A 15,769-nucleotide genomic window follows, 5' to 3' on the forward strand; every position below is an offset into this window, starting at 1 on the left:
GTGGGATGATGAGATCAGTCATTGCTCACCGTACAGTATCAGTCATTCACTACACTATGAGCATCACGAGAGATGACAGCTGCGCTCTGCAGTGACGCTCCGGACATAGGCGGGGCGCTGGGACCTGGCGCGTCTTAGCCAATCACACGCCCGAACGCAGCAGCTTCAGCCAATCACAGCCTAGCTTTGCCGGCCAGCCCCCTCACCGATGACAGCTGCGAGTTCAGGAAGAGCCGGGCAGGTGCAGAGTGAGCGGACATTCCCTGCAGTGCACTGTTCGCCGTCATCAGGGCTGCTACTATCCAGGCGGCACAGCAATCTCGCATCCAGACTGTGGGGGGCGCTGTCCTATGGAGGGGTGGAGGTAAGTAAGCAGCTGCGCCATTGTAGCCATTAAGATAATTCCTGCTGTGGTACTGCAAATCCCAGCATACCGCTTTTCGAGCCTTCTCCGGGGACTTAGAAAACCTCTAGGGAGCCACAGGTTGCTTGAGTCATCTTCATAATGATCACGATCCCCGGGGCCCTCTAATTCAATCTCAGGTGTTAAGAGATGCAAGAAGAAATAGGAAATAATAATCTTGGGCTGCACAGAGGAGACGCAGGAGGACTCTTGTAGGAATCGGGGGTCGGGCAACTTTTTGTTCCTCAATGTCATGTGACTGTGGGGGTCCTCGTGTGTGATTTGTATTGGATGAAGTTATGTAGGTATAGAAGATATAATTCCTCCCCATTACATGTAGGCATCTGTGCAGCGCCCCCCTCCAGAGGATGCTCATAAGGGGGATGGGTGACATTGACATCTTGGTCCTTATAGTGCTCCAGAGAAAATGTAATGTCAATGGGGTGAATGATAGCACTAGGTGTTGCCAGCTTTGTCACCAAAAATACCTACCAAAGTAAAAGTGGTCTTGATTTAGGGGGCGTAGCTTATCAAGGCGTATGATTTTACCTCTGCTATTCCAGTGCCCCCCCCCCCTCCCTACGCAATATAGTAGATTGTCTCCTCTCAGTGGTCCCAGTACGGTAGTAATAATGCACTCTCTCAGTGGCCCCCATGGTGATAGTTCCCCCTCTCAGTGGCCCCCATGGCAATACTGCCCCCAGTATTAACCCTTTCCAATCCACTGTCTGATGTCTTCAGACATTCTGATTGAAAGTTGCAGAGCTCCGATGTCCGAAGACGTCCGGCAAGGTGTTCTTACTGTATATTACTGGCCGCTCTGCTGTCGAAGGGGGGGGGCTCTCAAGCATGTCCCATACCGCAGTTCTGGCTCTAGCCAGCAGATAGCGCCATGGTATAATGGCAGTAAGAGAAAACCCCCTAGGAAACCCTGAATCCAAATTTGGATTGCAAAGTCAGAATGCCCCTAATTTGTACCCTCTGAACCTCCAATCGGGCAGCAACCACACAATGAAGTATTTTAACTTGCTCTCTAGCTCCGGTCTGGCTGCTGCTGATATAATCAGAGTCTCTTTTTAAGGGCTTATTCAGACGACCGTATATCAGCCGCGTATTCACGCCAGCCGATATACGCCGTCCCTCTCTGCAGGGGGAGGAGGCTGGAAGAGCCAGGAGCAGTGCTCTGAGCTCCCGCCCCCTCTCCGCCAACTCTCCATTCCCTCTCCGCCCCTCTGCCCCTAATTCCTAGAACTTAGCCCCGCCCCATCCCGCCTCCTCTCATTGCAAAAAGTGCAGAGGGGCGGAGAGGAGGCAGAGAGGGGGTGGGAACTCAGAGCACTGCTCCCGGCTCTTCCAGCCTCCTACCCCTGCAGAGAGAGACGCCGTATATCGGCTGGCGTGAATACCCGGCCGATATACGGTCGTCTGAAGCCGCCCTAAATCAGTGGCATAGTTACAAAAAAATGACAGAAATTTTTTATATATAAGATCAAAACCCACCACCAAGCTAAACCATAGCCATAGCTGCCCTGTAATCCCAGACTATATAAATTATATCAACCCATTTCTGTTCTTTATTTTAGCATAAAAGTACTAATTTAAAAAATAAAGAACTATAGATTTGAAAAAAACCTAAACTGTTGGCTTTTGTACACATTACCCCTAAGAAAACAAGAAAAGTGCCAAAACACTGTTGAAACACACGCTGCACTGCAATTATCAATTCAGTCTTGTTTAATTGTAGAACGCAAATTGCCTTGTATTGTGGGGCCCCATCTTGCAAATGACTGAGGTTTGGGTCTGTTTCTGCACCGACAGAGGCATCAAGAGGTAATTATTTGAAACGTTATGCCATGCCCTTTCAGGTGGTAAGAGTCTCGCTCATGGGCAGAGGCGTAACTTGAAGCCTCTTGGCCCCAATGCAAAACCTGTAACAGGGCCCCCAACTGTAATGCTTTATTCATAGTACTGGGCTCCCTCTATGGAGAAGAGAGGCCTTATAGGCCCCCTAAGGCTTCTGGGCCCGGGTGCAACCGCATCCTCTGCATCCCCTATAGTTACGCCAGTGCTCATGGGCAATTCATGGCTGCAGAGATGTAGTGACTTCAAGTTGACTCAATCTTCTTGAAGCACCCCATAAAGTACAATTTATTACTAACAAGCGAGGACTCATTCTGCCTCCTACTTCCAGTGTCATACAATGACTGAGATCATTGTGAGGATTTGGTACCATCTTTCTTCTATTTTCCTAATGTTCCTATAAGGACCCTTTCCTTTGTCTTGTCTTTTACTTGTTCTTCCCATTAATTACTCATTCATTATAAATAGCGGCTAATTATGTGAGGCCGTTAATCCATTCATCAATCCTGCATCGTTGATGTAAATCCTCCCTGGTTTGGGAGAAATAGTATTGTATGCCTAGTTGAATAATCTGCTGTTGGTTTATATTACCGTAGTTTACTTAGTAGCAATATTTCAGGTCTTGCATATAGAAGTGTAGTTTACGATATCTGGATTGATTCTACTAAAGCCGTCCGTAGAAATCACATATATCTATACAGAATTATAAAGTCTTGCTGACAATTTTTCAAAGACACAAATGGAGTTATTCATATTGTCAAACAGACAGACGTGGAAAACCCATCTACAATGTGTGACTTCTCTGATGTGTCGTAGGCTGGCCAACAGTTTGCATACTATTAAGATGGAAATTTGACCGACAAGGAAACCATGCCAAAAAAAACCCTGACAGCTGCTTTATAAGTATGGCACACATGTTGGCCCATTATCACATGCACTCGGCAGCGGTGTATACTCTCACCCTACCTGTTCAACTTGTATGCAGAACACATCATGTGACGAGCGAGGCTTGATGAATCCCAGGCTGGAGGTAAAATCAGTGGAAGAATCATTAACAATCTTAGATATGCAAATGATACAACTTTGATGGCTGAAAGCGAGGAGGAGCTGAGGAGCCTTATTACCAAGGTGAAAGAAGAAAGTGCAAAAGCTGGGCTGCAGTTAAACATAAAAAAAAAACAAGATTATGGCAACCAGATTGACTGACAACTGGCAAGTAGAGGGAGAAAACGTGGAGGCAGTGACAGACTTCATATATCTAGGCGCAAAGATTACTGCAGATGTGGACTGCAGCCAGGAAATCAGAAGACGTTCACTTCTTGGGAGGAGAGCAATGACCAATCTCAATAAAATAGTTAAGAGCAGAGACATCACACTGACAATGAAGGTCCGCATAGTGAAGCAATGGTATTCCCCATAGTAACCTATGGATGGGAGAGCTGGACCATAAGGAAGGATGAGCGAAAGAAAATAGATGCTTTTGAACTGTGGTGTTGGAGGAAAATGCTGAGAGTGCCTTGGACTGCAAGAAGATCAAACCAGTCCATACTCCAGGAAATAAAGCGAGACTGCTCACTGGAGGGAAGGATATTAAAGGCAAAACTGAAGTACTTTGGCTACATAATGTGAAGACAGGAGACCTTGGAGAAGATGCTGATGTTGGGGAAAGTGGAAGGCAAAAAGAAAAGGGGCCGACCAAGGGCAAGATGGATGGATGATATCCTTCAGGTGACGGACTGGACCTTGGTGGAGTTGGGGGTGGCGACAGCCGACAGGAAGCTCTGGCATGGGCTGGTCCACGAGGTCACGAAGAGTCGGAAGTGACTGAACGAATAAACAACAACTCTTCCTTAGTCAGACCTTATCTGGAATACTGTGTCCAGTTCTGGGCACCCCACTTTAAAAAAGACTTAGACAAACTGGAGCAAGTTCAGAGAAGAGTTACCAGGATGGTGAGCAGTCTGCAAATCATGTCCTATGAGGAACGGTTAAAGGATCTGGGAATGTTTAGCTCACAAAACAGAAGGCTGAGAGGAGACTTAATAGCTGTCTACAAATATCCGAAGGGCCGTCACAGTGCAGAGGGGTCAGCCCTATTCTCATTTGTACAAGGAAAGACTAGAAGCAATGGGATGAAACTGAAAGGGAGGAGACACAAATTAGATATTAGAAAAAACTTTATGACAGTGAGGCTTCATTCACACGAGCGCATAAAGGGTGACATTTTTATGGCCGACTGATATACACGCCTATCCGAGGCATTGGTTTACCATGCATTAATTCTCACAGACGAATACATGGCGCGTAAAAACAAAGCACCGTGAAAAATGGAACATACGCGACCGAAATACACACCAACACATATACGGCAGGCAAAAAGATAGTTCTGGAACTATCTTTTGCCCGATATACGGTGCCAGCTCCCATAAAGGGAGGGTGAGGCATTTCAGCAGCGTCCAATACAGCAAAAAGTTTACAGGTGCTTCTATATAGGCATTGGAAGACATCCCAAGGATTTTGGCAGAGCAAGGGTTTTCCAGGGTGCGATGTATTTTTTTGCTAAAAACATCGCTCGCGATCGTGTGAATGGGGAAAAAAACGCTGGCTGTGTGAGCGGGAAAAACGTCCGTTCATGCTACTTTACAGCGTGGCCGGGAAAACTTAAAACACATGCGACCGTGTGAAAGAGCTCTAAAAGATGATCAATGAGTGAAACAGGTTGCCATGGGAGGTGGTGAGTTCTTCAAACAGAGACTGGACAGACATCTGTCTAGGATGATTTAGTGATCCTGCATTAAGCAGGGGGTTGGACCCAATGACCCTGGAGGTCCCTTCCAACTCTACCATTCTCATTGTATGAGCAAGTTTTCCATAGATCAGTTTCAGTGTGAATCCACATTAGAATTGGAAAATATAGCAATCTGAGTGACTTCCAGCAAGGTCTGCTCAACAATGATGGACTAGCCAGTGCCAAAATTTCAAAAATTGCAAAACCTTTGAAAGCTTTCCTATTCAGCGGTGTGGCGAGTGTACAGAGAATGGTGTGATCAAGGAAAAACATTCAGCGAAAGGGGATTCAGTGGAAATATACAGTTCATAAGGTGTTTAAAATCGGGGGTTACAATTCATAAGGGGTCTGACATTTCTGAAAACAGGGAGGATGCCAAGAATCATTCTGATGAGCAAGCAGTGCACAGTTAAGCAAATTGTAGCTGAATACAATGCTGCTGCCCAGAGGTGTAACTTAAAGCTCCTGGGCCCCAATGCAAAATGTGTAGCAGGGCCCCTAATTATAATGTTTATTAATAGTATTGGGCTCCCTATATGGAGAAGAGAGGCCTCATGGGCCCCCTAATGCTCCTGGGACGGGGTGTGACCGCATCCCCTGCACCCACTATAGTTACGCCCCTGCTGGTGCCCCAACTAATGTGTCCGAATCCACAACTTGTTGTTCCTTAGAGCGGATGAGATATAACAGCAGCTGAACAGTTCCAGCACCATTGCTGTCAAAGGCAAGACTTCAGTGGGCACAAGTGAGCAACAATTGGATCATTGGGCAGTGGAAAACATCACCCGCTCAGATGAATCCAGATGGCTGTGTTGCACCATGCGATGGCAGGGTCAGGATTTGGTGAAGCAGCAAGATTAGATGAACCCTTCCTGGCAAGTGTCCAGAGCATGTCAGTACTTTCATCTAATTTGTGGCGACTGCAGAAGCTCTCCTGTCTGCATGGGACAATATTCCTGCAGAACGACGTTAACACCTAGTGGAGTCTATGCAACAGTGAATTGCTGAGGTTCTGAAGGCCGGAGGAGCTCCAACGTGCTAATAGATAGGTGTCTCCAGTGAGGTGAGCATTCAGTGTTCTGTAAATAGCTTAATTGTCATTATCTTTTCCTATGATGTTTGGAAGTTTACCTTGATGAATGACAAAATACGTCGGAACAACAGGTAATATATTTAGGGAAAAGTTGCTGTGTCAATTCTCCGGCTGCCCTAGATAGGGAGACTATTCAAATTAGTAAAGGGCCAGTGCATACCCTGTTTCCCTGAAAATAAGACATAGCATGATTTTCCAGAATTTTTGAGGATGCAAAATGATTTTTCAGGCTTTTTGAGTATGCTTGAAATATAAGCCCTACTCCAAAATTAAGCCCTGCTAACAGTTAATTAAAGTCAATTTAAATAGTGTCCAGGCAGCTATACATGTAAAAAAGTTAAACCTTTTTGAACAAAAATTAATATAAGACTTTGTCTTATTTTTGGGGAAACACGGTAGGAGTTTGAATAAAAGTTTTTAGAAAGACATAGTCCCTAGGCTTTTTAGTAGATATAAGCTGTCATTAGCAATTTTGCATTAATTTAGATATTCGTCAGGATGTGCAAGACTTTACTGTATAAAGAATGTCTGTTTAATTGCATTGCTTCTCCAATCTCCCATGTTTTGCAGAATGAATCAGTGTTGAGATGGGCTGGTCGCATCCTGGAGTTTTAGTGCCTTGTAAGTCGCAATGGCTTCAGAGATGGAGAAGGCTGACGCGCTACTCCAAACATTCAGCACTGCATCCGTGGCCTCCAGTCTAGGATTGGGCATCTTCTGCTTTTTAGCAGACAAAGTTCAGCAAGCACCTTTCATCCAACAAAACGATTGGCTTCGAGCCCTGTCCGACAATGCCACCCACGGTGTGATTGGCATGTGGTCATGGGCCATCGTCATCGGCCTACGGAAGAGAAGTGACTTCTGTGAAGTTATTCTTGCTGGATTCTTTGCTTGCGTCATAGACTTGGACCATTTCTTCCTGGCCGGTTCCTTTTCATTAAAGGTTAGTGATTTCTAGGCTACAAATAGAGAAGACTATTCAAAGTTACCCCACTGAAAACAAAGTAAAGGCCTACTTAGACGGGTGGACACTCGTCCCCGCACATACTCGCTCTCGTGCTGCTGCTAGTACCGCTGGCTCACAGCGGGGAGGCTACAGGAGATTTCTCTCCTCGCATTCCCCCGCCCCTCTTCATTGACTTAACATAATGGCCGTTCAGTGTAAATAGCAGCCGTTCAGTACTGAAACGGCCTCTATGTGAAGTCAAAGGAAAGGGGCGGGTGAGCGCGGAGAGAAATCTTTTGCAGCCACTCCGCCCCCCTGCTGGCCGCTCTCTGAGAGAGCCAGCGAAGCTTGCTCCTGTGCAACAGCAAGGGAGTGAGTACATGCGGGGTCGAGTGTCAGGGATCATTTGCCCGACATTCGTCCAGTCTAAATAGGCCTTAATGCAGAAATTCAATGTAGCCACCTACTGACAGATTACTTGTTGCTAATAGATGAGGTGCAGGTAGGGTAGGACTGACTTGGTATGTATCCAACAGGGATTTAGATACAGGACTAGGGTAGTGAATTGACTCTTTTGTCCTAGGTGAAGGAAAGCCTAGTTACAAATGTTTGTAAGCATCCCCTTAGGTCATAGTTAGAGATTAAGAATGCCAAACGCTCTATAGAGACTCCGAAATGGTCAGATATTTGTAACTGAAAATCTCCTACGCAATTAATTTCAGATCACAGAAATCTCTGTATCCGAAGGAGTTTGGTGTGCCTTAGCTTAGGGGGTGAGCTCATTGACTCCCACTCATTAGAGCTTCACTTTTCCATATCAGAAGATTATTTAAAGATAGATTTTCCTGTTAAAGAGTTTCTGTCACAAGAAGAGGCACCTACAAGACTAAATGTGTCTAAGGATGGCCAAAGGACTTGTACAGAATTAGAAAAATGTGGATGCTTTCTTCCAAAAAAACAGCACCACACCAGGTTGTGTCTTGCTCAGCTCCACTGAAGTGACTGAAGCAATACCACACAAAACCTATGGACATGTGTGGCGCTGTTTCAGAAGAAAGTGGCCATCTTTTTGTAATTCTGGGGAACTCCTTTAAGATCGCTGATGGTCAAACACTCTTCAGTTTATCATTCTCAATCTTTTTTTCCCGCCAACGTCTACTGTTTTGAGAGTTAAGCTCCCTTTTACACAGGTTGACTGTCGTACGCCGATGCTTATGCATCCCAGGGACTGCTGCCCGACTATCACTCTTGTCCTTACACAGGAGCGATAGTCATTCCAGTGAATGGAGGTGGAGCGATTGAGGATCCTTCCGGCCCACCCGCCTCCATTCACAGTTAACAGGAGTTGCTCAAACATTGAGTGGCTCCAATTTACACAGCCAAACAGTTGCTTGTTTTTTTGGTTATGGTACTTCTACAGGTGAGCGATTTCTTGTTCAGTGCCCTGTCAGTGGCTGTGTACACATGAGACTACTTTTGCCCAAATTTGCTGTTTCCAGGAGATAATTTCCCCTTGTAAAGTACCCTATAGTTAAGTGACCCGCATACAGATAAGAGTATCGTAGTATATTAGTTGTAATTCATATTTTATCAAATATGTATGGCTCCTTAAGCAGTTGGAAGGAACCTTCGCATGAACTTCCCCGGCCAGTAAGAAAGCTCATGTGCCTCCCTTGGCAACCAGCACAGGTCATCTTCTGACTCTATCCAAAATATCTTCTGACTCTATCCAAAGTATCCATACAGCAGATCATCTTAAAGAGGTTGTACCAGGATCACAAGTTATTCCCTATCCACAGGTTAGGGTATAACTTGCAGATTGGTGAAGGCTCTGAGAATGGGGGGTCCTATTTTCTTTTCTCCTCCTCACTCCGCAGTGAGAAGGAGGCTTAATGGAGTACTGGTTATGTAAGTGCGCTACCACTCTACTCACTTTCAATGGAACTGCAGGAGATAGCCAAGCGGCAAGTGCTCGTGTATTTCAGTCAGCCCCATTGAAATGCTCAGCCAGGCCTCCATCCGGTCTGATGTCATTGTGGAGGGAGAAGCGACCCCTCAATCACAGGCAGAGGGGACATGGGACCTCTGTTCTCAAGATTGGTGAAAAGCTCAGCGGTGAGACCCCCACCCATCTGCACATTGACTTACCATCCTGGTACAACCGCTCTAAGATTTCATACATAGCGTTTTATGGGAAATGCATCTTTTAGTGTTCCTGGGTTTTTCATCCAACATTGCATGCAGTGTTTTGTTTTTTTTAAGCGCGGCGGTTAGATGTTAGCTTAAAGCCCACATTGGTATCCAGAATGTGCTTCCTTTTTTATGGCATTTTTTTTTTTTTTTCACTTTTGATGTTTTTTTTTTTTTTTAATAGATCAGTGGCATTTTTCAAAATCCAGCATGCATTAGGTTTGATGTATGAATTTTTATTTATTTTTTTTGTTTTATTTTCGTGTTTTCTCGTAGGCTTCTTAATAGGGATGGAAAATGTATGAAATAAAAAAATATTTTAAAATGTATTTAGAAAAAAAAACTGTTTCTTACAAAAAAAGCCACAAAGACTATGCATGAAGGAAGCCTTAAAATAAAGAGGTCTGTCTGGTGATGGGTGACTGACCTCTTTACTATTCACCGTTCTCTGCAGCTGGAAGGATGGGGAGGGGATGTCCATTCTTGAATAAGTGCTGTAGTTATAATGTACTTGCAGCAATGAGACAGCTTTTTAGCAATCTGAATGTTCAGTCTCCAAAAATAGGTCATCTCTCCCCATCGCTGCTGAATATTTGATAGAAAACGCTTCTGAAATTACACTTATGAGCGTCGCTTCCAGTTGCCCTTGAGATGCCAACATTCAGATCTATCTAACGCCTCGCCGAAAGGGGAATAACTCACAATACAATGGTGTAAAATGTGTTGTTTAATCTAAAATATACTGCAGTAAGGGAGCTGCCCCGTTCCTTCAAGGGGGTTTCAGAGTAATAAACACATTGGTAGCATTGGGGAGGCAAAATGCATATTAAAAAACAACAATAATACACAGAAGGTCACCAGTCATTAGAAGCCCACTTAACGGTTTATAGGCCATTACCAGGCCAGAAGACCTGGTGATGTCACGGCGGTCTAACGATGAAGAGAGATTAAGCAGCGATCTCTCTTCATACATCCTGGGTCCTGGCTGTTTCTTACAGCAAACATCCGGTGGCAACAGCACCGATGAGCCATGCGGCTCATCGGAGCAGTTAACCTTTTAAATTCCGCTATCAATTTTGTCAGCAGCATTTCAATCGTTCGGGGGTCTCAAACGGACCCCCACAATGAGATCGCAGGGAGCCGTGTGCGTGTCGTGGCAGCCGGGGGCATTCTGAAAGGCCCCAGGGCTGTCATGGCAGAATGCCTATCAAGCCATTCTCGTGGGGTGGCTTGATGGACTGCCTGCCCAATAGCAGTATAATGTAATGCTATTGCATCACATCATACTGCAGGAGCGATCAAAGACTCACAAGTTGTTGTCCTCTGTGGCAACCTAAAAAAATCTAAATAATAATAAAAAATACATATTTGATATCGTCAGTAAAAGTCCGTTCTATCAAAATAATGCATTATTTACCCCGAAAGAACGCTACAAATGTGCTTTTTTTTTTTTGGTCACTCTGTCTCCAAGAAAAAAATGCAATAAAAAGCGATAAAAAAGTTGTATATTTTCCAAAATGGTACTAACACAAACTACAGGACATCATGCAAAAAATTAGCTCTGGCACAACCATGTCGATGGAAAAATAAAAAAGCTATTGCGCACAGAAGATGGTTGCAGAAAATAATTTAAAAAAAATTAAATCTTTAAAAAAAATACAAGTAGTACATAAAAAAACAAACTGATATTGTAGGAACTGTACCGACCCATAGAATAAAGTTATCATGTCATTTTTGCTGCACTTTTGTGCGCCGCAGAAGCAAGACGCACCAAAAGGTGGCGGAATTTCATTTTTTTTCCATTTCTCTCCTTTTTTTTTTTTTTTTTTTTTTAAGTTTTCAGCACATTATATGGTATATTAACCCCTTGAGTGGCACGCCCGGAAATTTTCTGGGACGAGCTCCACAGCTCATAGCGACATAGCCCGGAAGATTTCCGGGCTATGTATTACTATGGGAGCTGCAGAGCACAATGCCACAAGCTGTGACATTGTGCTCTGCCTGCACAGACCCACAGAGAACAAAGCACGGGCTTTGAAAAAACAGCAGAAGATATTGCCGATATGCCGGCAACCTCCTGCACTGGTTTGTTTACAGGTTGCCATAGAGACCATGGGCTTGTCAGAAGCTAGCCGATGGTCTCTGTGGCAGGGAGAGCTGGTTGTTAGCTGTCAGAGGACAGCTAGGTACTAGCTCTTACAGCAGAAATCAGAGAACACCTCCGATCTCTGTTGTGTTAACCCTTTACATGCTGCAGTCTATGTGACTGCAGCATGTAAAGGGCTGTCACTGCAGCATGTAAAGGGCTGTCACCATCGGACCCCTGGAATGTGATCAGGGGTCCTGATGGGTCCCTGTGGAAGTCCCCTAAAGGGACAAAAGAAAAAAAAGAAAAAGTAAAACAATTATAAAAAAAATAATAAAAACACTTGTCTCCCTTTACTTTGTAAAAAATAAAAAATATAATCACATGTGGTATCCATGCGTGGTAATGACCCAGAGAAGGAAGTTAATACATTATTTAACCCCTTAATGACATGGCCCCTTTTTTTCTTTTTTCCCCATTTCTTTTTTTTCCTCCCCCCTGTTTAAAAAATCACAACTTGTCCCGCAAAAAACAAGCCCTTATATGGTCATGTCAATGGAAAAATGAAAAAGTTATGGCTCTTTAGACGCAACTGCAAAACTAGTTGAAATTCAATGACTAGACCATTTAAAAAAACCTGCCCTGGTGGGCACGACAGGGTGGTAGGAAACCCGCCACTCAAGGGGTTAAATAGCAACACTGAAAAATACAAATTGTCCTGCAAAAAACAAGCCCTCATACAGCGACGTCGATGGATAAATAAAGGAGTTACGATTTTTTTAAAAGGGCGGGGGAGGAAAAAACGAAAATGGAAAAACGGAAAAAATCTTGGTCACTAAGGGGTTAAGATCATAGCGGTGGTCTGGGAGTATTCTTACTTAGGCCATACCCATGCTTTGCGGTTTACCAATTTCTGTGCTGCATTTCAGTGCAGGAAACATCTGATCTACACACGCTTATGCGAATCTGGCATTGTCACATAGAGCCATAGTACTGGACTCGTACATCCTGTGCACTTCTCATCATAGCAATCCAACTATTGGACAGAAAGTTGTTGCTCCCCGTCTGGATTATGGACTGCCTGCAGTTCAGTTTTGAGGTGGAACTAAAAGGAAAACCTTGTATTCCCCTGCTGGAACTTTTCTTTGGAATACCCATAGAAAAGTGGGATTTGCGGATTTTAAAGGGAGCCTATCACGCTGAACAAGCTGTCCAACTGCAGGCATGATGGTATAGAGCAGGATGAGCTGAGCAGATTGATATATAGCTTAATATTCAATATTATTGTATTTCATTGATCTACAATCTTCTCATTTGGGGTTTACGAGTCAAGTGAGCTGTCCCTTTAAGTTTTATCAGTGTGCGTAGTTAACATTTGCTGATGGTCTCCGCCCACTGGACTCCTAGGCCCAAAATGTGCAGTTTTAGATCAATAAAATAAAAGTTATATTGACTTGTTTCCCACAAAATTATGTATAAATCTGCTCATCATCTCCTGCTCTGGAAAATGCTGTCTGCCAATTGGACAGCAAGTTCACTGTGACAGGTTCCCACTTTAAAGATTTTTTGTCATGTCAGCAAATGTGGTTTTGCTGTGCCTGAAAATAGATTTGGCTTAGGGCTAGATCTGCGGGCTGCATGTGAGGATCCCTGTTTTTCAACTTTAAGTCAGAATCTGGTCTTCACTGCAGGAGACCCCCAAACGCTACTCCATAAATAGTCTTGGCTGTATGGCTGCTAATGCAAATGAGACAGAACTACTGTGATGCAGAACCTGAGGATGTAGACTGGAACATGTTAGTAGCATTAGAACAATTCTGGAGTCGGGGCAGGCGGAATACTTTCACAACGTAGACCAGGTCAAATGTCAGGGCAGGCAACAAGGAATGCATAGTTAACCAGCCGAGGTCAGGATTGGAGAGATCAGGAAAGCTGGGTAGTTCAGGCACTGATCAAATATCAGGAGATCATACAGAAACATACTTGCATCTTCACACAAAAGGGAGACTGATTGTTTGAGCACTGGCTAGCAGAGGGGAGGGCGCTTCAAATAGCAAAGACCTGATTAGATTGGTTGGATATAGGAAAGTTGGGTGTGTGCACTGACCCTTTGAGATTGACCGCAACCAAGAAACTGACCACAAGGGGGGCACGGCACTAGCCATGCTGGTGGAGGTAATGGATTCCGCCAGCCATAACAATTTGCACATGTTGATTTCTTAGCAGTGTTATCATTGACATACAAGATTAAGATCCATATTAGATGATAACTTTGCAGTAATCGTGGGCCACAAGTATCAGTCATTCTTCAGATGGATGTAGGAGTTGGCTGTCAGAATGCTGTGCTGGTAAAGGCTGCTTGTTAATACACAGACATGCTATTCTTAATTAGTGATCTGCCCATCTGGCTGCTGCTAATTACCTTCCTGGTTCATCACTGAGTACTTAGTTTTCATCTTGTACAGTGGTGTTAAATTTGTGTCATTAAGAAGGTAATTGATTTTGTGTATCATTTATTAAGTACAGAATACATTACACTAGAGGCTTATTACTGAAAACAGTGGTTTACCATCACACGTCCGGCGGCGGCTGCTGCTAATGCCTGCTTTTTCCTGACAATTTCCGGGCTGCATTGCATTTGCAGTTCTCATTAAGGCCATTTGCATGTGGTGCTTGTATGGTGTTTCTATGCCGTGACTTTGCAATGCGATTTAAAGTTGATCACCTTTTCTAGATGAAGCAAATAACTTAAAGGGGTTGTCCCGCGAAAGCAAGTGGGGGTAAGCACTTCTGTATGGCCATATTAATGCACTTTGTAATATACATCATGCATTAAATATTGGCCATACAGAAGTTATACACTTACCCCCTCCGGTGTTGGCGTCCCCGTCTCCATGGCGCCGACCAAAGCCTTCTTCTGCCTGGATTAGACGCGCTTGCGCAGTCTGCCCTCTTCTGTCCGGCTCCAGCGTGCTCGCGCCGGAGCGGCCCCTTCAGTGCAAGCGCAGCTAATCCAGGCAGAAGAAGGCTTCGGTCGGCGCCATGAAGACGGGGACGCCAACACCGGAGGGGGTAAGTGTATAACTTCTGTATGGCTCATATTTCATGCACGATGTATATTACAAAGTGCATTAATATGGCCATACAGAAGTGTATAGACCCACTTGCTTTCGCGGGACAACCCCTTTTAAATGTAGAAGCCAATCTGCTGAAAACTGCATTGCAAAACTGTAGTATTTCACAGTAAGGCCTCATGCCCACGTCCGGGTTGGATTCCAACTGCGAATATGCGCCCAGTATACTGTCAGACAGGGGGAGAGAGTTTAGCTCTTCTAAACTCCCTCCCCTTCCTGTCCCCTCTCCGCCCCTTGACGGCTGCCGGCAATAAGAGGGGTCGGGAGCTAGTGTGCTAATCTCCTGCCCCGTCTCACCCCCTCTCTTTGCTGGCAAGGGGCAGAGAGGGGGAGGGAGTTTAGCAGAGCTGCTGATAAACCCCCTCCCACCTCCCTTTTTCCAGAAGATCTCATAGGCTCCCATATGAGTCTATGGGACCGGCCGCCGTATTTTGGCCAAAGATGGGTCCAGACGTTTTTACGCACCAGAAAATCAGCCATCTGTGCAAATGCATTGGAATCCAATGTATCAGATGATTGCGATTTTCGACCAGCGTTTTATTGCGGCAAATTTGCTGCCATATAACGCTCGTGTGAATAAAGCCTAGGTCTATGTGTATAGCATCCCACCCTCTCCACCTCGCCTGCACTTCTCCAGCCCCTTTACCCTCTGTATCACCCCATTACTTGTAGTATGTAAGCTCGTTGGAGCAGGACCCGCACCCTTACTGTTCCCATCATCTGATTACTACATGTAACCTTGGTTTTTGTATCTGTTCTCCCTTGTTTTGTAAGCGCTGCAGAATATGTTGGCGCTATATAAATAAAGATTATTACATATGCTGTGGATATCAACCTTTTGAAATAGAAGGGTTAAAATCTGCAGCATTTCTGCAATTAAAAACGTGTCGAAGTCCACAGGTTATTCAATATAGGTTTTGGATGTATGTCTTGTACAGTTGAGATATATTGTATGTAGTGTGCTATTTCTAGGTGTATTGGGACCCTTTTACAGGTGGGCTACCACACTCTTAAGAAAGCTGCCTGTAAGAAAATCTGTCTTTGTGGCCCATAGCAACCAATCACAGCGCAGCTTTTATTTCTTATACTGTTGAGGTTTTAGTGGGCGACAAAAACAGATTTCATCCTAGGGTATATTTACACGTAATGAAAATGCGGAAAATTCTACTGCAAATTCCACATCCAAAACACTCAAAAATCCGCACCGTTGGGGTAGATCTTGACTCAAAATCAGCTGCATATCCACAGACGATTTCAGAAGATACAACT

At 44.5% G+C, this 15,769-nt stretch overlaps 1 protein-coding gene across 1 annotated transcript in view; it reads left to right on the plus strand.

The window, feature by feature from the left end:
* Positions 1–226: 226 nt before the first annotated feature.
* Positions 227–15,769, plus strand: part of TMEM267 (transmembrane protein 267) — a 29,685-nt gene continuing 14,142 nt past the window's right edge. The window contains exons 1-2 of the mRNA XM_066602748.1: positions 227–364; positions 6,715–7,087. Of these exons, the coding sequence (XP_066458845.1) occupies positions 6,776–7,087 (312 nt within the window). The 5' untranslated portion in view covers positions 227–364; positions 6,715–6,775. The remainder of the gene's footprint in view (positions 365–6,714; positions 7,088–15,769) is intronic.

This window comes from Eleutherodactylus coqui, chromosome 5 (genome assembly GCF_035609145.1).
Source record: "Eleutherodactylus coqui strain aEleCoq1 chromosome 5, aEleCoq1.hap1, whole genome shotgun sequence".
Classification (NCBI taxonomy): domain Eukaryota; kingdom Metazoa; phylum Chordata; class Amphibia; order Anura; family Eleutherodactylidae; genus Eleutherodactylus; species Eleutherodactylus coqui.